Source organism: Aethina tumida, chromosome 1, assembly GCF_024364675.1.
Source record: "Aethina tumida isolate Nest 87 chromosome 1, icAetTumi1.1, whole genome shotgun sequence".
In the NCBI taxonomy this organism is placed as follows: Eukaryota; Metazoa; Arthropoda; class Insecta; order Coleoptera; family Nitidulidae; genus Aethina; species Aethina tumida.
This window is the reverse complement of record NC_065435.1, coordinates 45,185,341-45,211,983: the sequence shown is the minus strand read 5'-3', so window position 1 is coordinate 45,211,983 and position 26,643 is coordinate 45,185,341. Positions and strand designations below refer to the sequence as shown.

General features: G+C 30.1%; 1 protein-coding gene across 2 annotated transcripts in view; it reads right to left on the bottom strand.

Moving 5' to 3' along the window:
• The window catches only part of LOC109609133 (nephrin-like), a 199,636-nt gene that overhangs the window by 43,614 nt on the left and 129,379 nt on the right, over positions 1-26,643 (bottom strand). For both annotated transcript variants that reach the window (XM_049961438.1, XM_049961439.1), the window contains one exon: positions 7,714-7,995. In XM_049961438.1, coding sequence (XP_049817395.1) covers positions 7,714-7,995 — 282 coding nt within the window. The remainder of the gene's footprint in view (positions 1-7,713; positions 7,996-26,643) is intronic.

The following is a 26,643-nucleotide window of genomic DNA, read 5'->3' as shown; positions in this document are numbered from 1 at the left end:
GTTTTACGGCGGGGGGACCAATCAAAAATTAAGACGGCGTCGAAACAATCGTTCGACGGCAGGACGCAATTAAACTGACTGAAGATGTTGCATGTTGATTAGCTGGTGCCGTGCCTGGAAAAGCCTCCCTCCCGGTGGTAACCATAAAAGGAGATTTTCCTGCTACGCAGCACTCCTTTCAGACACTGACAGATCGAAATTTTACACAGTCACCTGCTGTTCTGTCCTTTTTAACAATTTAATTTTATCCGCACAAAAAAGTTTTCATCGTTGAGCGGCACTAGTTAATTTTTAAATTCAATTATTTGTTGTTGTAATTGTTTCGTTGTAAAACGGGATCAAAATTCAATTTGTTACACGTATTAATACGATATGGAAATGTAGCGTGTAAACAAAATTGTTGGGTCACTTGAAAATTAGTGGGTAATCCGGCAGCAATTTATTAATGGAAATATACGAAATTGATGGCCGGGTTTTAAAATTACAGCTCCCGGTTTGAAGTTTTAGACAAACAATTTGCAAATAGTTTGGCCCGAGTTAAGTAAAATATTTTGCGAATTATCGCTGCTATGTTTCATACGGAATTGCTCTAATAAAGTCGAATAGCACTAAAGGCTAAAACTGTTTATTTACGACATGGTAGTTTAGTTGGAAAAATATGAAAACTACCAAAATTAATACAAGACTATGTAAAGTGCAGCGAGTAATTATTATTATACCGCAACAGAAGATGATAATATACAGTATCCATTTGAACACTGTCTATCAAAGGTAGAAACTAATTTCCTGAACAACCAACAGTTCTGTCTGTTAAATTGTTAAGCTCGTACTTTGTGCTTGACCGATGAAATAATTGCCCAGTCTCGTTCTATGGTGTGAATGTCTGTCTGTCTGTTCGGCCATGATTTGAAATCAGCGTGTGCAATGGTGCAGTGCATCAAACTTAACGACATTTGCCACAGGACGAGCACAAAAGTTCCTGCAGTGGGACGAACGGCCCATTAAATATTGAATAATTGCCAATATAAATCTTATTTAGCCGATACTGCGCGGCCTACTTGCTGCGGTATACACAAGACTTTTTTTCAGGGAAATTATTTCGAGATTTATATTTATTCAATCACCATTAAACATTCTAATGGCCCATATATTAAATTAATGTATTAATTTATTGGCAATAAAAAATACAGGTTATTGATTGAACGTTTTCAAACACCTTTCCTGTACCATCATTTGGGGCTCTCAAATTTTACATCATATTCAATATATTGGATCTAATTTATTAGAAATTTATAGAGAATTAAAAATATAAAATTTCGGTTACAGCTACAGTGTAATTTCATGTAGTTGTATAAAGTTGAATGAAATTCTGCATCGAATGGTATGAAAATTTTATGTGGTGCCATTTAAAATAAGTGTATTAATATTTAAATACTCTGTATAATATTTAGTTGCGTAAAATTTTTTTGAAAAAATTTAATATCTCATTAACAATTGACAATAGGTTAACGATTCAAAGTTCTAATATTTATAAAGTTTAGATTAAAATTTAATAATCATACTTCTAGTCCATTGAATAACAATGCAAGTTAAAAAACCATAAATAAATTTATATGAATAAAAAAATATCCAAAATATATATATTTTTTTAATTCTGTGATTGAATTGAATTTACGTATTAGTTGTGGTCTTAAATATAAAAAAATAGTGTGATCTCTATAATTTTATACAGACTGTATCGAAAACCACCCGAGAATTAAACCTAACAATGCGGACGTTCCAGCCGTTACAGTTTCTAACTAGTTTACAGAATTCAAATTAACAATTCAAATTCCTGGATCTGAAACTATTTCGCATATTTTGTGTCTCTTAATATTAACACCAGATTTATTTGTTCTATTTGGATAAAAATATTAATCAGTATTACATGATGAAGAAATTTTCTTTTAATTAATTTTAATATAAAAAATGCAACGAACTTGTGAAAAAATTTGAAAGAGTTATAATTGAATACGTTCCCTCTATACATTTGTAGGAACATAAAGTTTAATGACGTATTCTGGTTTCTAGAGCTGTGTTATCTTTTTATGTTATAGATATACGTGACCAGAAATTAAATTTTTTAATTATTTTACAATTTAAAAATATTCCTTTGGTTATTATGAAAATTTTATTACAAAATTAATTTTCTAATATAATTCTAATTTTCTCCTCACTGAATTTAATTAATACTCAGTGAAAAATTGAGTAAATCTCCCATAAAAAATGATATCACTTCCCCTTGTAGGGATTATGTATAAACCCAAACTTTTCTCCACAACGCTGATGTCTATTCACTGAGACAATATCGAGGGAACGAACAATAATAAAAAGTTTTTTCGAAGTATCTGCATCAAATAAATCAGACAAAAACAGGAATGAATTTTGTTAGTAAACGGATACTTTTGCGCTGAATTTTGTTCCACTCCATTGCTGTAAATCAAATGCCAACTTCGCGTTATTATAAATTTACAACAAACACCGTCATCGGCGGTGCAGGAGGCACTTTCTTGACGAGGAAGCAATTACCTTGGAAATCCGATGCGCCTTCAATAAGTCCGTGTGATGAAGTCATTTAAAAATACTTAGAAGCCGGGCAACTTTAAATTGTACTTTAAAAAAAAATCCAACTGAAAACTGAAACTTGAGAGCGCGTTACGTTCAACTAAACTTTTTGATCTAGTTACATGCATTTCCCCGAGTTGTCGAGTTCTTGTTCGGTTATAATATGCAGTTTCGGATTTTGCGCGAGTTGGCAATTGTAGTTTTAATGACAATTATGTATGTAATTTGAGGACCCTCAAAGCGCAGGTTTACTAAAGATAAAAATTCCCAGTTTGCAAAAGTTAGGTGATACGGCACTATTAAACTTAAGGAAATCGTTCACGAAACGGGGTCCTTCCTATTAGAAAAGTTTTTTTATTGTATGACACTTGCCAGCAGACTGTAATCTGCGTCGCCCAGCCCGAACTAGTGTTATTTAAACGCAAGTAAATCGAACAACGAAAACAGAGCTCTCATTAAAATTAAGTAGGAATACTTTTTAATTAGTGTAACGAACTGACGATCAAATTTAATGACAAATCCGTAATTGGGCCACTAATAATAAAGGCTTATTAATTAAGCTAGGAATACTTAAAATTGAATATCAAATAAAACAGAACTGTCCGCAATTTTCTGTCTCTAGGGAACTATTAGTGTTTATGATGTGTTCCAATATAGTCCAAAGACCAAACTATCCAGACAAGAATAATTATACCTATATTTACACTGAAATATATTTGCTTAAAAGCTAATAATGTTACGTATGGAATACAGCAAAGCTTAGAGGAATTTTTAACGATTTCCTTGTCATTTTGTTGTACTTACTGTCAATTTGTGTAAATTATATTAATATTAACTATAAAAAATTCGTTATGTATAGAGTTATTTCAGGATGTTTTAATTTTACGATATTCGTGTTAGTAATAAATTTATCTGGATAAAATAAAATTATAAATCTAGCTTATAAACGCCACAACAGTAAATGAACACAAACAATATTACAAATTGTATTTATCATAACTGTATTTGCACATTATAATACATTTTGTAGTACAAATAGATTTACAGTCAATTAATTTAATTATATTTAACTCGAACGAAATAATCCTCGTTAAAGCTCCAAAATATAGAAATTGGCTTGGTATGTATAACTCGTACCTGCAATTTATAATTTAAAACACCTGAAATAAACCTAAATTAGGAATTCTTAAAAGAAAACTTGAAATAACACGAAACTGTCTGCAGTTTTGTATCTCTTGAGAACTATTAGTGCTGTTTATACGAGTCCCAAGCATGGTTCGTAGCATCTGTGTTTTGTAGACATTGTCTACTAGACAGTAAATTACAAAGAGTAGAATAATATCACCTTCCGCCCCATGTAATGTATTTATCAATAATTAAAAGAGTGTAATCCATTAATCCAATTTTATGAGAATTTATTAATATAATTAAAAGCAAAAATCTAGATAAATAAATAAATCCACCATATATGTCAGTAAAATATTTGTGCAAGCGAATAAAATTGCAAATTAACGATAAAATGTATTTATTATATTAATCGACACCAGTGCATTAGGAACGTAATTTAACGAGCTTTCAATAGATGAATGCATTAAATACGTTTTTAATTATGTAATTTTGTTTATGAAGACACTTAATTTTGTTGACAAATAATCTATTAACTGTTATAAAGCACATAATCATATAAAGTTAATTATATTTACTGTTTGATTATCGAATTTCGCATTGGTGTAGTTTTAAAATTAACAATTAATCATTGAAATAAATCATAATTTGTTGACAAGAACCGTTTTTATCACCGAAGTTGCGGTTAAGTAAACGGCTGTAAAATTTGAACTGTAAACGCTTGATAGAATAGTTTCTTTGACAGCAAAGCCGAATGAAACCAAAATTGAAAATGAAGTGAAGACCTGCGGAGGCACAATTTATGAACCATTTAAATGTTAAATTTACAAAAGGAATAAAAATATCGCCAAGTTCTTTTCTGAGGTGAAGCCGAAGTGGTATAATTAGAAATCTATTGAAGATGAATGTCTGCCTTAATGGGAAAATTAAAGCGTAAATTAAATTTATCCCGAATTGTGAAGGAAATTTGCTTACTAAATGCCTTATTTATTTTGAAATCAAACTAATCTAATAAATCAAGTTCTACACCTGGTTTAGAAATTAACTTGGGTATTTCGGTCTAACCGCAATTGGCATTAAGTTGTCGTTGTTGTTTTATTGCTCTTCGGGTTGCATTTTCCTCCATTCGTTCAGCATTATCCTCAAGAATTTACCAGGCGTTTTACTGTCACTGGAACTGGACGCGATAACGCCATTTTACGTGCTTTACTCTAAACCTGTCCATTTTCACAAAGTTTCAAAGATTCTACGACTTAAAAGAACGGACTGACTTCATGAAAACTATATAAACACTTTACGATTATTATAAGTACTTTGATGATACATATGCGAGTACTCATTTAGAGTTTACGAAGTTTCTTTAAAAATATAGCTTAATTATAATGGAAGTTTCATTTAATTAAATCTGTTTTTGAAATTTAGATGAAGTGTATTTTGATAAAATTTTAATACTCTACATTAACTGGCTTTAAAATGTTTCTTTAGTGTCGGATAAAACCCTTATTATTTTTTGCCCAATAATTCATCGCTCCAAGTTTAATCATATTAATCGGCTCATCATCGATTTTCCTCTAATGTAAAACCGCTACTTAAACTTTTGTTAATATTATCAAATTAAATTTCGGTACAAAGAGAGCATGAAACGAAGCAAAGTTAAGCCCCAGACCTTTGATAACGAACTCACTCCTGACTAATTATTCTTTTTTATTTTATTGTCTTTTCAATTTATCCACTTTGTCGAACAGAAGAGAAAATTACGTCCCAGACGGTTTTTTTCCCTCGAGTGGATTAACTTACTACTACTATTGTTATAATTAATATTTTAGGTGGGAAAACAGCTCTATTAATTACTAGGTTAGTTGGGTGTGATCAAAAATTAAGTACTTTCATGAAGTTTCATAAATTTGCTGCCTCTTAATTATAAAAAATATATTTGACGTCATATTATGTAATTATTAGATAAAGTAATTTTGTGTAATTGTGAAATGTCATGTAATTAAGCTATTTTATTTATACAATAGATATTTGTAAATCAACATATGACAAATATTTACTTTATAACAAATACGTTCACAAAAATATTGTGCATACATACATATGTACATTTTTACGATTTTCTCTTTACACTATGGTTAAATTTTAATTTAAATGTGTATGTTGTGCTCATGAGTTTGCTTGAAATTAAAATCAGTTCCATTAAATCATAACAAAGATAAATGGGTGTATCACGCTTCGTGGAACGTATGACCAAACTGAAAAGGGTATTAATTATTAACCTTGAACACAAAGTTTTAATTGAAATAAATGAGTAAATATGAGAAGTGTTTACAGTATAATTTGAATATATAAATGCCAATACTTAAAACGAGTGCTTATAACTTTTTATGTTGCCTTTGTGTACTTTCATTTTAGTAATAAGCTTTTGCTAACTTTAAACCCATGCTCATTTTGTAACGTTGGAAAATGCTGAGCGAATAATTGTACGTAATCACACGCTTTGTCTTTTATTCAGTTGATTTCAAACAGACAATAACAACCTTATGTTTGTACAAATGTTGTCGACGCATCATCCTGAAGAAAACATTAAATCGATAGTCCCTGAAGTTTCCCAGACCGAAAACACCGATTCGCGCTAATTTCGTTTTTACGTCCTCCAGATAGTAATTTAGCCTAGTAACAGCAACAACGCAGACGAAATGATTTGCATAGACCAACGTGGGGCAGAGAGGCAATCAAACAGGGAGAATGGGCGAAGCCGTGCGCTCGTCCACGGATTACCGACACTCTTAACTACACATCGTCGCCTTACACCACATCGGCATCAGTAACTAAATCCTTGGCCAACTACTTGTACGACCTTTAAATAGTTTCGTCTTTATCACCACCATTGTTAATTAATATGAATACGACATCTATAAAAATAACTGACCAATTTAAACTTTTTAATAATGAACATCAACATAATCGACAATATTGTTAAATCGTCTTCTTAATCAAACTATCAAATAGAATAAAGATTATAATTAGAGAAAATATATATATTAATATTAACACAATTTCAAAAATATTAAAATATGACATATAAAATTTATTAAATAATCTCAAAAATAGAAAATAGTCTATTTATTATTTAGATAAAAGTATGTATATCGATTTAAATGTGATGGTTATATCACATAACACACATTGGAGAAACTGTTGGAAAACTATAAACAAGAAAATAGTTTAAAATCAATGTTACTCGAAGCCAACGATCAATTTACACCTTCTTTCTATTTTTAAATACCTTCACAAAATAAATAGGCAATCATTAATTCATACATACATAATCTGTTTCGAGTGTTTAGATTTTAACCAGTGAGTTACTGACTTCTGTTGTGTATTGAGAAATTCAGTCATGTAACTTTAAAAAAGTGTAACTTATTGATAGTTTTATACAAATTAGTCGTAAATTAGGTTACTTCTGAAATAAGTAAGTTGTTATTAGTTTATACCATATATATATTTGATCTAACTGAATTTTTAATATTACTTCAATTTCTAGTGAAACGAAATGGTTTTAAAGCTGACATGGAAATTTCTCCTAGAGAAGTCTTGATAAAATGTGCTAAACTGAGTTTAAGAATGCCTTAATCTTATTAAAATTTTTGCATAACTTCAGTTCCAACTTAAGTTATCCAATTTATAAAAAAAGTTACCATATTTGATAGAAAAGTTATTGCGGAAGCTCAATGGCGTATTAAAAGTTTTGTGAAGCAGAACAAGTGCACACTCATAAATTCGATCAATAAAAATGAAATTGTCTTGTCTATTGTAAGTAACGTCATAACAGAATCACGGTTATTACAATCATAAAAACGGTTTTGATCGATGCAATAAACTTCCTAAAAGTATCGTTTTCCAAATTTAAGTAACATGTCAAGGAACTTTATTTAAATTTATTAATTACCCCGAACCGACAAATAAGAATGAATCCGCACTCACCCATGGGTTGGCGATGAGATGACATTCAAAATAGACATCGGCACCTTCTTTGATGTCGGTGGCGTCTAGACCGTGGCCGAGCGTGAGCGTAACTTTGGGCGGGTATAACACTCTCAACATCCACGTGCTTTGCTGTTCGCTGAACGGGATCCTTTGGTTCGATGCTTTGCATGTCAGGATTAGGCCATGATCGGCGGATGTTGGTGTGAAAGCTAGCGTGCTGGTGGTGGTGTTGCCGTCGGCACTTACGCTGACGATGCCGCCCTCCAAAGAGACGCCGTCCTGCAACAACAAGTCCGCGTTAAGTCGAATTTATGTGCTCGGCAAGCACAAGTCGTTTGTTAAAAATGGGAGCGGGTCCTGGAACCAACCCCTAAGATGCAATTATCAGGACCGTCGCCGCTTTATTCTTTGGTTTAATTACGCGCTGTTGGTGCGAAAATAAAACTCTCCTTGTATAATTTATTCGAGTTATAAAAACATGTTTTATGATCATTTTTTATGGGGGCACCGTAAAAAAGGCGTCGCAGCTGAAACGCAGGAGAGGATGTGGGTACCGCTGGCTTTTTTGCAACAGGTCTAAGGCCCAAATCCACACATACACACACACACAGAGGCACAACGTCGGCCGGGATGTATGGGCCGGGCCGATTATATGTCGGTTTATATTCAAAATTTCGTGTTTTGCGGTAATAAAGCAGGAGACGATCTGCAATAAGTTGTAAGCACCGGTCGGATCGTAAAGTGTTTTTGTGTAAGAAAAGGGGATGACCCGTCTTCATATAATATTCCTTCCTGGGGCTGTTTTCTAAAAAAAAGGGTCTCTTCTCTAAAGTGACTGGGAGATGTTTAATTTTTACGCGCGACTAAAAAGAAACTCTAATGCACCAAAAGGATTAACTACAAAACATTAGACGAAGAATAAAGGAAGGTGCAAAAAGAGAATTGAAAATAAAATAAACCCGCATGCAGTTTATCAAACTGTTTCACGAAGGGTTTTTATTTAACTTGGCCAATTGATTTTCAAACAACAAGGATGTTTACTTAAGACAAAAATACACATTTTGTTTTATCACCTGAAGAAATGTTTTGTTCATAAATTGATTTATCTCTTTGCTCTAAAGAAACATTTTATATTGCAGCCATTTCGTATAATTAAATATTTTTAAATTGCTTTGCAATGTCTGGTTTGGGAATTGGCAGTTGATTTGATTTAATATTTGTGATTCTTAAATGTGTGAATAATTAAAGCTTAAGTATATAATATATATTTGTATAAATAATTCTGTATTACAACAAAAAAAATCTGATCTGATTTAATTTTGCATTAGTTAATACACAATGAAAGAAATTCGAAGTACCTTTGATAAAAACTCAAACTTTCATGTTAGATGAATAAATTTGATACGTGATCTACTTATGTCTGTTGGTGTTTTTAGGTTCGCATTTGAAAAGTATCTACGAGCGTTAATTAAAACTCAAGCGTGGCGAATATGGGACACAAACGGACGCAAATTTTCAATTTCCCGTACTAATTAATTTTTTAATTTAGTATTTTCAACCGAAACAAAACTTATGAGACACTATTAATTTGCTGTAAAATTTGAAGTGCGTGCTTATGAAAAAAAAAAAAATCTAATTAACGTTACCCTCATTAATCGACAGAGCAATTCATTTGTTAAGTGAGAGTATTCCATGTTGTGCTTGATCCTAGACTTAATCTTCTTTCCACTGTAGCATTATCGCCCAGATTAAGTATTACATACGTCTGGTAATGAAATGGCTCAAGCTTTAATTATCTCCCTTTCGGTGAAGTTGTGTTTTCTTGTTCGTGGGACTAATTTAATGAATTAACTTTCTAAATATTTGGACGGACCGATATTATGTATTATAAAATATTACTTTCAATTATAGCAACATGAATTTTAATCAATAAATTACATGAACTTAACAAATGAAATGAGATCTATTTGTTTACTTACTATTATGTATTTTTCATTTTAATGTACGAATTTAATTTAACATTTATACATTTATAAGGTTACGCTCCTCGCCCTTTCTCTGTTAACCCGACTTTCTTAAGTTATCCATTACATCATGATATTCTATTTCACGTTATTTTGGGTAATATTAATTTGAAATTATAATTTGTTGTTTAAAATACAGAAGTTTAAATTCAATCAACATATCAGGTTGTTTACTGTTTATTTGACATTTATTATGTATATTACATTAAAGCCGAAATGTTAGAAATTTTGCGATCTTTTAGATGTTAATATTTTGTCTTATGTATAGACATTATTTTTTACAACCCCATAAAAATCAAAACGAAACGTTAGAATAAGAAAAAAAACTATTTGTTATTCAAATAGATTAAAAACATCTCCTTAGGGGAATACTTAAACTTACATTTCCTGGATCTGACGTGAAATATATATGAATTTAAGTTTCGCAGTTTTATATACGAACCACCCTGTCGTAATATCCTTTTTTTAATGTCATTCTATATGGGAGAATTAGACCTTCTTCCACAATGAAGGGTGAAAGACTACAGAAAGATTAGACTATAAGGAAACGAATAATTTATTTCTGATGGAATTGAAATATTACCCTTTATGCGGGAAGTATTTTCTGGAATTCTGAATACACCCATAAAAAATGCTTATATTTAAATTATAAAATATGGTTATTATTTTAAAATGTCCCTTTTAAGTTGTTTGAGTCGAATAATAGATAAAACATAAAATAATGATGAACTGAATTGAGACAATCAACTTTTCAGGCAGATAATAAAATAAATATCTTAAAAAAACAAAATCAATGTAAACGAAAACACAGTGTTTTACTGAACAATTCTTAGGGTAACAAAGATAGTCGACTGCAGTGAAAATTTAGTCGTTCGCAGCACGGTTGAAAAGATACGAAAACAAAGCTTGCAGTTTGTAAATGGTAAACTTTTAAAATGAGTAACAAAGCTTTTTACACTTTTGAAGCATTCTTTAAAATTTCTGAACTGTTCTCATAAAAAAAAAACGTTGGTCAACAAATAGGGTAGCTATTTAAAAAAAAAATGGGGATTTCACTTGAGTATGGTGTTGATATCACTTTAATATTCATAAATATAATTTACATTTTAAAACGCCATTAACGTTTTGTCAATATTATATCGTTATTCATTTGAAGCAAAATTAAATAATTATTTTAATAATGGTGGATGCGCCCTAATTAAATTGTGTTTAATATAAAATTCAATTTATAAATATTACATTTTCATTGCGTGGCAGCTTTAAATAAAAAATAAATTCAATTTCAGGACCATTTAATTGTGCACGTTAATAAACGGAGTGGATTGGAGTGTATTCACAAAAGACTTCTGTTCGTTTTCTAGTTTCTTAGGGACCATTTTCTTTTATTCATGTCTCCGCATGTATGCTGATGCTCAAGCACTGATTTTGCCGAGGAAAGCTATTGCAAATGATTTTTAAAAGAAAACTAAATATAAAAGAATAATTAGAATATTTTAAAAATATGCGGTGCACCAAATCTGAATCAGTGAACATTTTTATATTTCATTTAGTATTTGAAAAACTTATTGATTGGTTAGTGAATTCCTACTACTTCATTAAGTAATTTAGTAAACTACTAATTAATAAGTGGAAACTAAAATCAGCGGAACATACTGATTAATCAATGAGCTAATTGTTCCATAAAAAACTGAAATAAAATTATTATATGGAATCGTATTTATTAATCAATTTATTCTCAATTGAAGAGTTTTCACTGAAATAATCAGGGAATATTTAGTGACAATCAACATTTTTCCATTGATACAGAATTAGAGTGTGTGGCTAAATTTTCCTCAAATGTAATTTACAACAATTATATTTCGGAATATCAATTTGTAGAAAAATATGTACGAATATGTTCAGCTTTTATGATTCCCATGACTTTTGAGTTCAACAAATTTAATAACGTAAAGAAGGAATTTGTCCTTGACGTAAAACATTTCATGTGCATGTGACGGTGGAACAAGAAACGAGAAGAATATGAAAAAACTGAAATACTATATTAAGAGATTGCAGACGGAAGCACATAATAAAAATATACGAACACCTTTAAACCTAGTGAATTCCTTGAAACATTAAACTCTATGAGGTGGATATTCCCGAAATCGAGCAATAACAAGAAACTATATTATGTTTTTATTGCTTAATACATAATAATACCATTTATTTGAAATCAAGAATGCCCCAGAAACGAATGCAGCAATAATATAGAACTGGCGTTTTTGCCGCACAAACTAAAACCTTGCAATTCCGCTTTTACTCGGTTTCCATTAAATGCTCATTAATTATTTCGTATCGAAAATCATCGCAAAAAAGCTTTTCTATAAATAAAATCTGCCAAACATTCAATTCACGGCGAATTTTATTTTTTAACGACAAATATTATCGCGCTACTAAATTGCCAACGAAATTCTATTGACCACAATATTTAATTCAATTTTTTTTCAACCAAAACTAATAAAATGTACATGTGCAAGCGAAATAAACTTTTAACTGTCTTAAAAAGAATGTATTTTCCAAAACTATATGCTTCAAACACAATAAATTTATAAAGTTCTATGTATGCAGAGTTTTATCTATCTTTTATTTATTCCAAATGTTATGAGGTTTAAATATAAAAGCCCTCTGGCGATTGCAAGTGCATTAGGCGTAAAATGTATGGATTCATTTTATCGATAGATTAGAGTGTTAGAAAATTTAATACTTTACGGAATTAATTTAAACGTGAAACATCCTTAAATAACTGAGAAAGTAGAATAATTGACTACATAAATAATGGTATCTGGAAATTTAAAAAGCCACCTGTATATCGAGTGCAGCGAACATAAGTTGCCGAGATTTATTTTATGCTACACTTTGTCTCAAGGATTCAGTAAATCTTTTACTGGTGCACTTAATATCCAAGATTTCCTTTGTGGCCGTAAAATAAGAATAAGTGAACGACAATGTAAAGTGAGTTTGTTAGATGAACCTGTTTTCGTAGGCACACTTATCTAATATTTATAATGTGTTTTGAGAGAAAATTAAAAAATTTTAACCGTCCCGACTTTATTAATATTTTATCGAAATACTCGACGTCAAAAATCGTAATCGAAAACTATTATACACACATTTTACATCAAATTATGCCTGTTAATTTGTATCGGACGAGAAAAAAACTGAATGATAAAAAACAAGGACGCCATAAATCAGACTTATGATTAATTATTTTTATCTGCCAATGACAACCAATGTTTCAATCCACATCAGTTCAAGAGCATGACCAGGCTAAACATGAACTGGTTAAATGAAAATAAAAAATAATTGCCATTCGATTTTGACACACCCTTCAACTGAGATAATTATTCATCTAAACGATAAGCGGATTATTTTTTTTCTGCCAACATCGTTTTCGAATTTTTTACGTCTCGAGCCGGTTTGATTTGCAATGTCTCCGGTTGTTGATTTATAAACGAATATATTTACCAACATAAAAAGAATAAATATAATCAACACCCGGACGGGTCCCGATTCTTTTATATTTAAATTTGAAAGAGTTAAATCGGCTTAAAAATACCGAAAAATGTAAATTGTTTTCGCCCGAAACTGAGCAGCCGGGAAAACTCAAAAGCTTGTTTTGCATTTAGTCCGGCGTGTGCGATTGATTGTTGCCCCTCGAGCGTAATCAATTTTAACGTAATATATTAGCCTAATTATAACCGAGAAAATGAAAAATTGAATAAAATTAATCTCAAAAATCCACTCCGCAACGCAACCGATTAATCTGCAACGTCTAGATAATAGCAAAATTTACTTCGCCGCCCATATTTTATAAACAAATGCGGATGGCTAATGGATTAACTGCTAAATTGTTTGTAAGAGTATTAAAAGTTTGAGAAAGTGCCAATAATAGTCTTTAAAACGGACTCAATTTAATTGGAATTATGCCTCAGGACGGCATTACCGGAATATGCGAACCATTCGTAATAAATTGGAATTACCAAACGTTCACTGTGTATTAGGCGCATTAAGCCTAGGTGTTACCGACTGATGTAGCTAATATTGTATACAGGAGTAATTCATATTTTATAATGGCTTATAATGCAAGCAATTAAGCTAATTAAGTTACTGACACAATGAAAGGCGAAATTAATAAATTTGCGAGCAATTTAATTTCGATTTCTGCCAATAAAGCAAATTCGAATGTATTTGAAATTTTGCTCGAACTATTCACTGTTCAATTAAAATGTGTGTTTCACAATATGCGAGTTACATATTGAATTGTTTTGTTCCAGTTTAGCAGTACACTTCTATTTATGATTAAAAGATGAGTCGTCAACAAATTTTTACGCGAATTACATACTTATTCGGTGCGAGAACGCAAAGATGGGGAAATTGTTCATGTTTATTAATGCAAACGTATTGAACCGTAGATTAAAAAGATTGCACTTGAAAAGTTTTGCCAATTTCCAGTAATGATATTTTGGAACTCTTCGAATTTAATAATTTTTGATTCACTGATTTGCATCAGAAAATTGCCGAACCGCACAAAAAGCCCCTGATTAGTTTTTCTTTTTCGGGGAATTTTTACACTAATCATCCTGTATTTGACGTTTGCGAATCTGCTTAGGCTTAACTTCCAAAATGTTAAAATTATATTAATAATTTATGTGAATGAACAACAAATTTATTGAAAAGAAGTTTTTACACGAAAACAAGTAACTGCAATTATCTTTTATTATTTTACATCCGATTTGTAGCAATTCACAGACGACCAATACTTGAATATTAAAATTCATTTATCACAATAAAAAGTTGATTAAATTTTAGATACCGTGAAATTTAATGAAAAGAAAGAATTCCCCGTGAAAAATAAACGTTCCCTGATTTGCCCTACTAGTATTTTTAAGGAGTATTCCTGATGAACTTTTTGCAGTAACAGTGAGTCTTGGAAGTGGATTTATTTGCTTTTAGTTAGGGAGTTGGCGACAAACTCGTCAGGAGTTTGATTTTCTCTAAAATTAATGCTAATATTAGGTTAGACGAAATTGTTTGCTCCATGATTAAGCCCAGATATCATAATAACGAACCATGGAGAAATCGTTCCGGAGTCGGATAGAAAGTTGATTAAAGTATTAACCTGAATTCGAACAAAATTTATGAATAATTTTGTTTTCAGATTAATATTATCTATAATTGAATTTCAAATACTTGTTACATTTACTATTACATAGGTAAATTAGTTAAACTAAACAACAGTAGTAAATCAACATGTGATTATTGTACTGGAATATTATCAGTGGATACATACAACACTCAAATACAATAATTAGCATTCCGCTGTCGATATTATTACTCAATTATCTCTAATCTATTGTGTTAATGTTATTAATAAATTCAGCGAGTATCCTCGAGATGATTACTAGTAAATAGGGAGAGGATATTTGATATCTTGCAATAGAGTGAGATATCGTGCGAGCGGAAACGTAATCTGATCGTTGTTATCGATTTAAGGTATTTATGCATCATGAATTAAAGTGGAATGGGCGACCTGAGCATCCTGTTAAACTGTTTATGTTTATGACACGTTTTAACCGCACTAACAGTCTGCAATAGATTGAATACGTCGACGATTTCATTGTTATTTTAATCCCATGTCTCGAAATTGGATTTGTCACTAGAGTCATTTCGTTTGTTCGATGTTAATTTTAATTTAATTTGTTTAATTTAACTGCACTGCATTTTTGTGACTGATCCTTTTGGAAATTTCTCCCGATCCTCTTTTTGTTTCACTAACATCCAATTATCTGACAATGACTTATGGAAATGTCACATTTTTTTTTTAAATATCAGAATATGTAATAAGTGTAGCATTCCCGCGGAACGAGTAGAAAGAGAAATTTAATTGCATTTCTATTTAATGCAAGTCATAAAAGAAGTAAATAACTAAAATCAAAAAGAAATCCAAATGAAATATGAAGTGGATGCAAACGTTTATTTTGCAAGTTGGAATTTTAAATTATTTTAATTAATTGGTTGCTTCACTTGAATATTTAAAATATGCAAACCTGGTGGGCTCTATTGAAGAATATTGCGTTTAATTAAAATGTATGTAAAAGAATTCCAAGTAATTATAATTAAAAATATACAAAAAGTTAAATTTCGCAGGAACTATAGGAGAACATAATAAAACGTTATTAAAATTTAATAATAACAATTTTTATCTGCCCAACAGGAATTTTCCAATTACGGGACAAAGAATAAAAATATAAAACTGAATGAATACAAAATGTACAACCGTCTAATGATATACGCTACTAATTGTAAATAACAAATTTATTAATAATTAATACGGTATACGAGTAACTTCTGGAATGTTTATATAATAAAAAAAAAATTTAATTGTCTTAAATTAATTAATTTAAAAATTCTATATAAAATATTTTAATTAACAAATTACATGCATTAAAATAAGTAAAAAAATATAATATATAAAATGTACAACCGTCTAATGGTATACGCTACTAATTGTAAATATTGCATTTGTGCATATAACAAATTTATTAATAATTAATACGGTATACGAGTAACTTCTGTTTAAATTAATTTATAGACAATATAAAATATTATTTTTTATTTTATTATATAAAGATTCTGTAAAAAAACTATTTAGATTCCCATTTTAATATAAATTTGATATAAAACTGACGTTTGGAGCTTGTATTAAAATTTTAAAATTGCTTTGTGACATTTGTTGCTCTCTTTGTGATTTTAAGAACTGTCGATGTTATTTCTTCACCGCCAATGCACAATTTAAATACTGCAATGTTTAAAGGTACGCAGTTGGTGAATCTCATGAATCGTGCTATATTGAATGCGACGCGGCTCAAACAGTAATTTCATAGCGGCAAATGGTGCATAAACGTTGTGTATCATAGCCATAGATTAAACAACAATCTCGGGTTTAGAGGTTGTCGCTTTGCACATAATTATTTCTAAATACCGCACACATCCGGTCGAAGATGTGATTTTAAGGAATTAGTCGTGATGTCGTGTGCATTTAAATAAGTTAAACTGCAGATAAATCGCGTTGAATTCGTACAAATGAAACGCGGAATGGTACACGCGACATTTGAAATTTTCATTTGTGCTAACAAATTCATACATCAATTTCCAATTCGCCATTATTCCGGACGCAGAAAAAACCCCGGTATTTCTGACGTAGCCATTTGAATTGGAAACCGAATCGATGTTGCTTAAAATGTATTCACCACGGGCTTTTTATTCAGTTGCAAATATGGCTGGGAATATTTATCCAATAACCTGCACAGATCGGCATGTGAAAGAGATGTGTTTGTAATGACATGTCCTTAGCTCGCATTTGTATCCGTTCTGGGTCGGGGCACACACACACGCCGATAAAGTGGAATTTATTCCGATTTTCAAATTTAACCGTGTTGGAAATTGAAATATAATTTCTGTACTCGACGACGGAAATCTGGGATAAACCTTGTTGTGGGCAATTATCTTGAAATCAGGTGAAAAATTTAATTTCGTTTCGAGTGCATTTGTTTTTAATCGGGGGAATACGCGATTTCGCGACACCACTTCGAGTCCATTTAATCCGGCTAAACCGATATGACTGTAATATTGTTTCAGGTGGTTGGTTAATATGCCAACGGTAACAATTATAGACTTTTTTATTTAGTTTTAATTTTATAATAATTAAGGATTAATTACAGTTTAATAACTATTTTTTATGTTTTTTAGTTTAAATTTTTTACTGAGTTAGTAAGTAAATAAGTTAGTCTATCCTTGACCTAACAAAAATAAATTGCTTTCCTTTTCCTTGTAAATCCAGTTTAGATCAAGTCGCAAATTAAAATTAATTGGAGATTTGTCTAAAACAAAGTGAAATAAAGCGGGATATATTGTTGTCTACTTTAGTATTGTTAAATGTAAAATAAAGGAACGACAAAGTGACATTTTTTAATATGCAGGTACAAAAGTTATTTTATTTTAAAAACGTTCGTCTTATATTTTAACTGATTAAGATACAATTCTTTAAAATTAAGAATGATCTGAAGCATGATCACCATGATCTCATTTTCTCATCTTCAACTAATTTCCTCCTATTTTTTGTAAATTTAAGATTAAATCCGGTAAATAAAACCGGACATAAAATTAATTTATCTTTGTTATGGAATATAAATATGAGAAAAACAGTGCTGGGAGATGTTTAAAGGATCATTTTTCGTCATAAAAATGTTAATTGTTGATTACATAGTTTTATTAAATTATTTAATGCCTTTGTATTTAGAACTTATTGAATATTAAGTTGTTCTTCTGATTTATTACATTTTTGTCTTGTACATTTTAAATTCAATAATGTCAGTGATAAAATTTAATATTTATATAAAGGGCGTTTAACGCCCTTTTTATAATGATGAAATGAAATTTTCCAAATTCTTGAACAAGCTTTAATGAAATATTAATTATGTGGAAACAGTGGACTGAAAAAAGTTTAACGCTAATAAAATTTCATGTTGGTGATATTTTTTAAAAGGCCAATTTCCAATTTTATGATGTTATAAACCAATTTACCTATTGCTATGTGCATATATATTTTTTCTATATAAATTTTAATTGGGACCAGTTAATGCCAGTTATTAAAATTGTTTGTTTATTATAAACTATTACACGTGCGTTTATTATTCCATGCTGTATGTTTATTGTATTTTATTTATATGAACACATAAAAACATTATTTGTACTTATGCTAAAAAAGTTTTTGCGTTTTATTAACAAACTAATTAAATGAGAGCATAATTACTTCTAAATGTTTGGTCTTTACTTCTACGAATAAGCAAATGTTATTCAAACCTGATACCTGGAACCTGATATTTCACCATAGAGTTCCATTGTTAGCAATAAATTAGTTAATTACGTTCAAATACGTGTAAAACGCATAATTATAAAACAAAATACTGAAATAGATATGTGTGTAAATTTAAATTAACGCTAGATAAACACATTATATATTTCAATTAGTAATGTTTTGTTTACTTATGGCTAACATTAGTATTAAAAAGCAAATTTGTTGATACCAAACAAAACCGGCACAAACGAAACCGTTTATTAAATATTTGATTCATTTTTTTTTGTGCCAACTGCATGGAAAAAATAAGAAGAAACTCGCCCAGTTTATTGTTTAACAAGGCGGTGTTTTCTTTACTCTCTCAGGTAATACGAGACGACAAAACATTTCAATTTGGCCAAATCAAAGGCAACATTTTCACTTAAGAGATCTAGTTGCCTGTTGTGTTATTTGGTTCTTATATTCCTTTATTTTATAAAACTCCCTTTGTTCCGACGAACACCAAACAAATTCAAATAGTAAACGGCTCACGTCTTGTTTATCAGTGTTTGTCCATACACGAGGCTGAGATAAGATTCCCCGGATTTGAGCTTTATACGCCGTTGTGTCCTTTATACATATTTGCGAACTCTCTTTAACTTTAACAAGGTTTATTATTATATTAATATTATCTTAATTTGTCACATATTTTTGCCTACTTGCAGTCGTACAGATCGTCTCAAATTGCATGATTGGCTGTTATGATCCAGACAAGATAGTGTTGAAATTTCTTGAAATTTTCTGCTGAGTGCGAATTACATTATAATATATTTCTATCTAATTTTTCAAATATATTTAAAAAAAATATGAAGGCGTGTTCTATGGGGCTGTAAAAACACATCCTTAATCTGTATGGAAAATATGGGAGGTCGGGAATAGCACTATATTTGATGGATATATGATGTTGACGACCTTATGTTTTGAACATTTTTGCTTCCAGCTATATTATCGTTATTCTTTTGTTTTATAAATTCCGCATTTTGATGGAAAGCTCTCATGCTCGGCGATAAGGTTAAAACTTTTCCGCCGCAGCAAATTCCGCAAAATAAGGAATTACACATACATACATACGCAGGAATTCATCATTTTCTAAACTTTTTTATATTCATAATCTCCGGACTAAAAGGCCGCTTTAAAATTTAAATTAATAGACAATTTAATAACAAGCAAAAACTCTTAGCGTTCAAGCCATTTTATGCGCTAGGTAAAAATGGCCCGGCATTTTTTGAACACAATGAAAACTAAATTTTAACGGAACGGGTCCAAATGAGCGAGGATTTGCAAATTTAAAACATCTAATACAGTTAGCGTTTTGACGTTTCCGACTTAATGTTCCGTATAACCTAAAAGCAACCAGTTTTAAAAATTAAGTGAGCCTGCGGCCGCAAAAACTGGCCAAAAATCTCCTAATGCAACTCAAACCAACGCAATCTGGAAAATAATTCAGCGACAAAGAATGGTTTAATTCAAATTTGCATTATTTTGCGGTTTTATTGAATATTCAACTGGAAAGCTTGCAGAGATTTACAGTCAAACATGCAGCTCGTAAAAATGCAAAAGTTGAAAGGAAAAAAGCTGTATAAATAGTAAAATGAATGACGGCAATATAGTTCGGGTTTTAGCACGCAGTTTTATATGATTCATTTGTGGAATCAAACAGTCACTACTAGGCACCATGCCTGTATTGAACATTTTAATGAAAACTAATAATATTAACAATAGAAAATACATTTTATTTAAACAATTTATATATAGATTATACGTTTTAATTGGAAAAATATAAAAGGCAATATTTAAAATACATTGATGTATGTGATAATTAATAATAATGTTTAGCTTTAATAAAATAAATATTTGTATTATTAATTCCATAAGTTTTACATTTACAATGTTCACTAAGAATTAAATGAATAATTTAATTCGAAATATTATTTTTATTTGTAACAAACGACGTATTTAATGGAGTGCCTATTCTATTATTTACTGTAATTGTAAATAATATTAACTAAGAAACCTTCAATATCAACGATGTTGTCAATATAATATCTTCATTATCTTCGAACTAATTCTAAAAATTTCAAATAGATGTTTAAATTTATAAACATTATCATTATTATAAAATGTTAATAACAATTATTTTGTGAGTGTTATTTTTTTAACTAATACTTTTTATGTCTTTTACCAAAAATTATGATTATATCTAGAGAGTTACTCTTAAAATAATATACTAATGCTTTTTCTTGGCACAATATGTTTGAACCTTTTCTTATTCTTATTTTATTTACATCAGAAAGTCTTTAAATATTTTTCAAAATAATTAAAAAAGAATAACAATACATGTAAATGAATTGAAAACAAAAGCTGAATATAGTAACGTATATAATGAACATTTTAATTAACATTAATTATAATAATGAGAAACATAACAAACAAACAAATCTTTTCCACCATTATTAATTTTAATAATTAAATTGAGAGTCGTATGTTCAAAGATCTCCTCACACACAAGCATATTAAGAGATTTATCTAAAAATTATAATTAAAATATGTGAATCCTATATTAAAACAAAAAATCACTAGTAATCCACAATTTATCAAAATAATTACTCGAACGAAAAAAAATATATATTCCATGCGAGAATAAAATTTGATTTTTTTAACAGCAAATATCTTCATTATTTTCGAACTAATATATATATATAAAACTTCAGATCGATATGTAAATCCATGAATATTATAATAATAATGCTGTAATAATTATTTTTGGAGTGATCATTCTTTCAAATTACTATTTTGATAGCTTTTCGAAATTATTTCAATAAAAGTTCACAAAGAATGTTTAAATCAATACTTCAGAAATTCATTAAATATTTTGCTAAGGAATAAAATATAATATAAACGTAAAATAATTGGAAATACAATAAGTTTGAATTTTGTAACGTGTATAAGTTTTTTCCACACACAAACATTTTAAGAGATTTACCTGGAAATATACAATTAAAATATGTGAATCCCACATTATAACAAAAAATCGTGTGTGGTTTATAATTTACCGAAATAATTACTCAAATGAAAAAAATATTCATTCAATGCGAGAATAAAATTTGATTATTTTAACAGCAAATATCTTCATTATTTTCGAATTAATATTTATAAAATTTCAGATAGATATGAAAATTCATGAATATTATGAAATAATGGTGTAATAATTATTTTTGGATTGGTAATTTTTTTCAAATTACAATTTTGATACCTTTTTTTGAATGTAAAAAACTTTTCTCAACAGAATTTCGATATCAGGATTTCCGAGTCAAAATAAATAATTTAGATCTAAATTAATAATTAAGAAAAAAAAAACTGTATTTATATTCTTGAAAAATTATAATACATTTTTTTAATATAATATATTTGAACTTAATAATGCATATTTTTTCAGAAATTCATTAAATATTTTTTAAATAGTAAAATAAATATAAATTAATTGGAAATAATAAAGATAAAATTGGTAACGTATACACTGAATATTTTAATTAATGTTAATTATAAAAATCAATGAGAAACGTAAATATGATAAAAGGAAAATCTTGTTAGACCATTAAGAATATTAAAAATTAAATTGAGAGTCGTATGTTCAAAGCATATTAAGGGATTTATCTAAAAATATATAATTATATGAATAACACATTAAAACGTGTGGTTTCAGCAGCAAGTGAAATGACATACCAAAATAATTATTAAAATGAAATAAATATTCATTCGACCCAGGAATAAAATTTGAATTTTTTTAACAATTAAAATCTTCATTATTTTCGAATTAATTTCAATAAAGGTCCAGATAGAGTGTTTAAATCAACTACTTCAGAAATTTATTAAATATTTTGCTAAGTAATAAAAATATAAAAGTAATAAAAAACATAAATACATTAAGGTTGAATTTAATAACGTATATAATTAATATTAATTAGAATGATCAAAGGGAAGATAAATAAAAGAAAATATTTTTCATTATTAATATTAAAAATTAAAGTGAGAGTCGTACGTACAAAGTTTTCTCGCCCACAAACACATTAAGAGAGTTATCTAAAAATTTATAATTAAAATACCGCATGTTGTTTCCGTAGCTAGTGAAATTACGTGCCGAAATAATTATTCGAATGAAATAAATCTTCACTCGGCTCTAGAATAAAATCTGAGCTAACGATACTGCAAATTTTCGCGACCCGATTTAAATCTGCAATAACTCCACATATGAGTCGAACTTTATGACACAGGATTATCCTAACGGATAGTGACTAAAAAACTGCTGCGCTTCGTTTATAGGTAACTTATTCAGTTCATATAACGAGTTATCTTTGAATGTGATGCGCGCCCATAACTTTGATGTATCTTATAACGTGGAATGTCATAGAAACGGGAAAGAATCGCGTATGTATACAAACTGCGAGGCTTTTAATTTTCTGTAGCGAGCTCACATGTTGTTCGTGGATATGTATTCTGCTTTTAAACAATTGACATAAACCTTTAAAGTCTGCGTTTTTCATTTCGCCCTTTGTGCAAATGTAATTTGTGACGCTCCTTTACTCTGTAATTATATATTTAAAAGTTTGCTGGAGCGCGAGAATGATAAAATCACTTTTCAACTGAGCCGTATCTGTATCACACGACGCTTTAATATTTTCTCTTTAATACAACTCATAATGTGTATATTTTAAATGAATTTGTTCCTTCAAACTAGATTTAAGGCAAACTCTTGTAGTGAGCAATTTGTTTCGTTACAAAACAACGGAATTTTAAATCATGGTGTATCCATCATAATCCTCCAACTCCAACCTCCTTCCACTGTTATTTATTTCTGAACCTTCAAACGATACAGTGATCGATGATGTACAGACCTAGTTTGCTGACAAAGACAAACATCTCAGTTCTAAAGGGTTGGGATTTACTTTAAGATTGGTGTACCGTCGGCGGTGCTTCTCTTTTTCTAAAATAAACGAAACTTATCAATGCCGAGTTCTTTAAAATGGAGAATCTACATTTCTTAAAAGGTTTGTCATTCTGTGGGGAGTGGTCACGATCCGCAAACGGAGTTTTAAATATAATGCAAGGAAAATAAGAAAAGTTTAATTAAGTTGTTCGAAAACGTTAATTAACTTCGCGTCAGTCTCGGTAATTTGTATTTAACGCACTCTAAAAGTTTTAATTATCCATAGTGGCATGACCTACGAGTACGTTTATCTGTTAAACCGTTTAATTTTTTCAAATCCATCTTTAAAGGAGTAGCTCTAATCCGGTCGCTCGGACACTTTCTTTACGAAAAATGAATTGGATGATATTCACTTTTTAATTTTTGACTTTATCTTTTTTCTTTAAGGGTTAGACTAGAAGGAGAAGATTAAGAATTTAATTAAATTTGGTTAGATTGCACGTCACGATTTAGCTTTCATATTTCTATGTTTATCCAGTTCCTGCATTTGCCTCTTATTGTTAAATGCTCAACTATTGGTTTTGATAATTCAATGATAACCACTTTGGTTCTTGATGAAGGCAACGAAAATTAACAATTATTGCTTAAAGCAATCGTAGCTTCCGAAATAGGATTTCTGAATAACTAAAATGCAATCTTAGATAAACATTTTGAAATTGTTTAGTCCAAATAAATTTTATAAAATCCACACAATTCGCCGAGAATCCTCGTTTGTTTCCTGCTTTGCGGCTTCCGACTTCTAATTCCAAAGAGAGCGCCTCAAGGCGCCTATTTCACGGATCATGTGATCAAAGGATCTTATTGCATAACAATTAACTTCAGGTAAAGCCGGAATTAATAATAGTTTCCAAACGCGAACGAAATTATAATTTTAAGGATCTGTGAAATGATTTTCTGACAGCATTTTACGTCTAAGTAAATCGGTTTTGGAAAAATTGATTTGTTTTGGTTTATCAAGAGAAAATTTTATTTATTATTATTCGATCCTAACAGTGCTTTTGGTTGCTTCCATTAAATAGTTTTTCCCTTTTTCTGTTTAGTCATTTTGTAAGAAATAAAACAATTTATTCAAATGATGCTAATTATTTTATTCAAATGCGATTTAAGCAACTCATTCAAATGTAAATGTACAGATGACTAAGTGCAATTTGCTTCAAGTCATACACTCTGCATGAACTAAATCTTTAATATTTGTAATAAACACGCAGACCAGAATTCAATTTGTCCTACACTGTGATTAGTAAATTATTCTGTTTGGCTAACATGCAGTTTGCTATTAAAATCTGCGTCTGAAATCGTGTAATGGCAACCGTACACAGCATTACGTTATTAATCATTCAAATGACTTAAAGACTAATCAGACCAAGGCAGGAATTACTGGAGGGGTCTTCTGAACATTTACAGGAAAATCTCCGCTGGGTAAAATCATCTAAACATAAATCCAGTTATCTCGGGGAAAGTTCCAAGACAAATAGCAACTGACCGAGTGACAGGAGCAACTTTGAGCCTAGTGGACCTGATAATGAACAATGAGATTTAGGACCGGACGCTTGGTTAAGAAAAATAAAAGCCGAATAGAAATTAGGAATGATATTCATGCCATCTTTCTATTTATGTATATGTTTCAGCTTCATATGACCTCTTTGTTGCTTCCTATGTTATTATAATTTTATTACATATACAATTAGTTTTAATTTTTCACTCCATTTCACATAAACTTTTATTTTGATGATAAATCCGCAGCCCTGTATGAATATAGGTCAACATTATTTTTTGAAGTTGTTTGAAGTGAACATCAAAGAAGAAGTTGATGCTTTGGTATTCTTTGTTTCGTGATTGATTAAAGATTTTAAAGTAATCAGAGTCCCTTATGAACAGAAGCTTTTATTTTAGTGTAGTATGTATATAGTATAATTAGTTTGAAAAAGTTTTTAACGACATTAAAATTATGTTTGTTAAAAAGTTTGACTTAAAAGTGCGTCGAGACGTAGTGTTTTTTATCGTAAGTATATTAATTGTTAAAATAATTGAAAATTGATTTTGCCTTGAACTTCATCCAGGGTTGTCAGCACTTCGAATAAATTAGAAAGTTTCGCCGAGTTTATCTACCTAGTTTGTTTAATAAAATCAAAGTTTTAAACACGTAACCGGGGAGTATTACACGCAGAGACCGTGGTTATCTGCTTATAAACATTTTCATCTCGTTGCAAAGTATGAGTGGCCTATTTCGCAGTACAGCAACAGGGTGGATTCCCCAAAAAGACCTTGTACATGATATCATACACCTTGCAAAACGAGATCTTATTCTCGGTTCGCACGGCCTTCCCCTCCGGAGCTCTTTGCTCCATGCTTGACATCTCAACTTTGTAGAAAGAACGCCCCAGACAAGTGACAAATTACACGCCAGACATTAGGGTTTTGATACATTATTCATATGGGCTATAATTAACGGTTTTTTTCGTTGTTTGACATTTTTGCCATTGTCTTCTTTGTTCCGTTTATTGTAATGGGATAAATCTTTGATGACGTGTTCATCTTAATATTTGTCAAAAGTTAAATGTTTCCTGGTGTGAAATTAATGGATCTTACTTGATTTAAGATTGAACACAACTATTTCTCATTGTAAACAATTTGTGAAATCGGATGCGAATATCTGTAAATTAGTTTTTTGATGTCAATATTTTGATAACTAAGGCACAATTTGGTTTTATAGTCATTGGACAGTCTTCAGCAAGATTGCAAACACTTCTACGTAAAATGTCGAATTGTCCATAAATCAAAATAACAATTATGTACTTAAAATGCGTATAAATTTTAATACAATTTCCTGTAATAAACATGCACGGCGTGGTTCCCATTTGAAATATGGTTCTGAAAATGCGAGATTGAGAAGGTGAAAGCCGCGAAAATAATTTCTCATTAGCCTCCCTGCCGATTCCAGTTGGTAATTCACGTGAGACATGGAAATGCAACTCGTCTGCTTA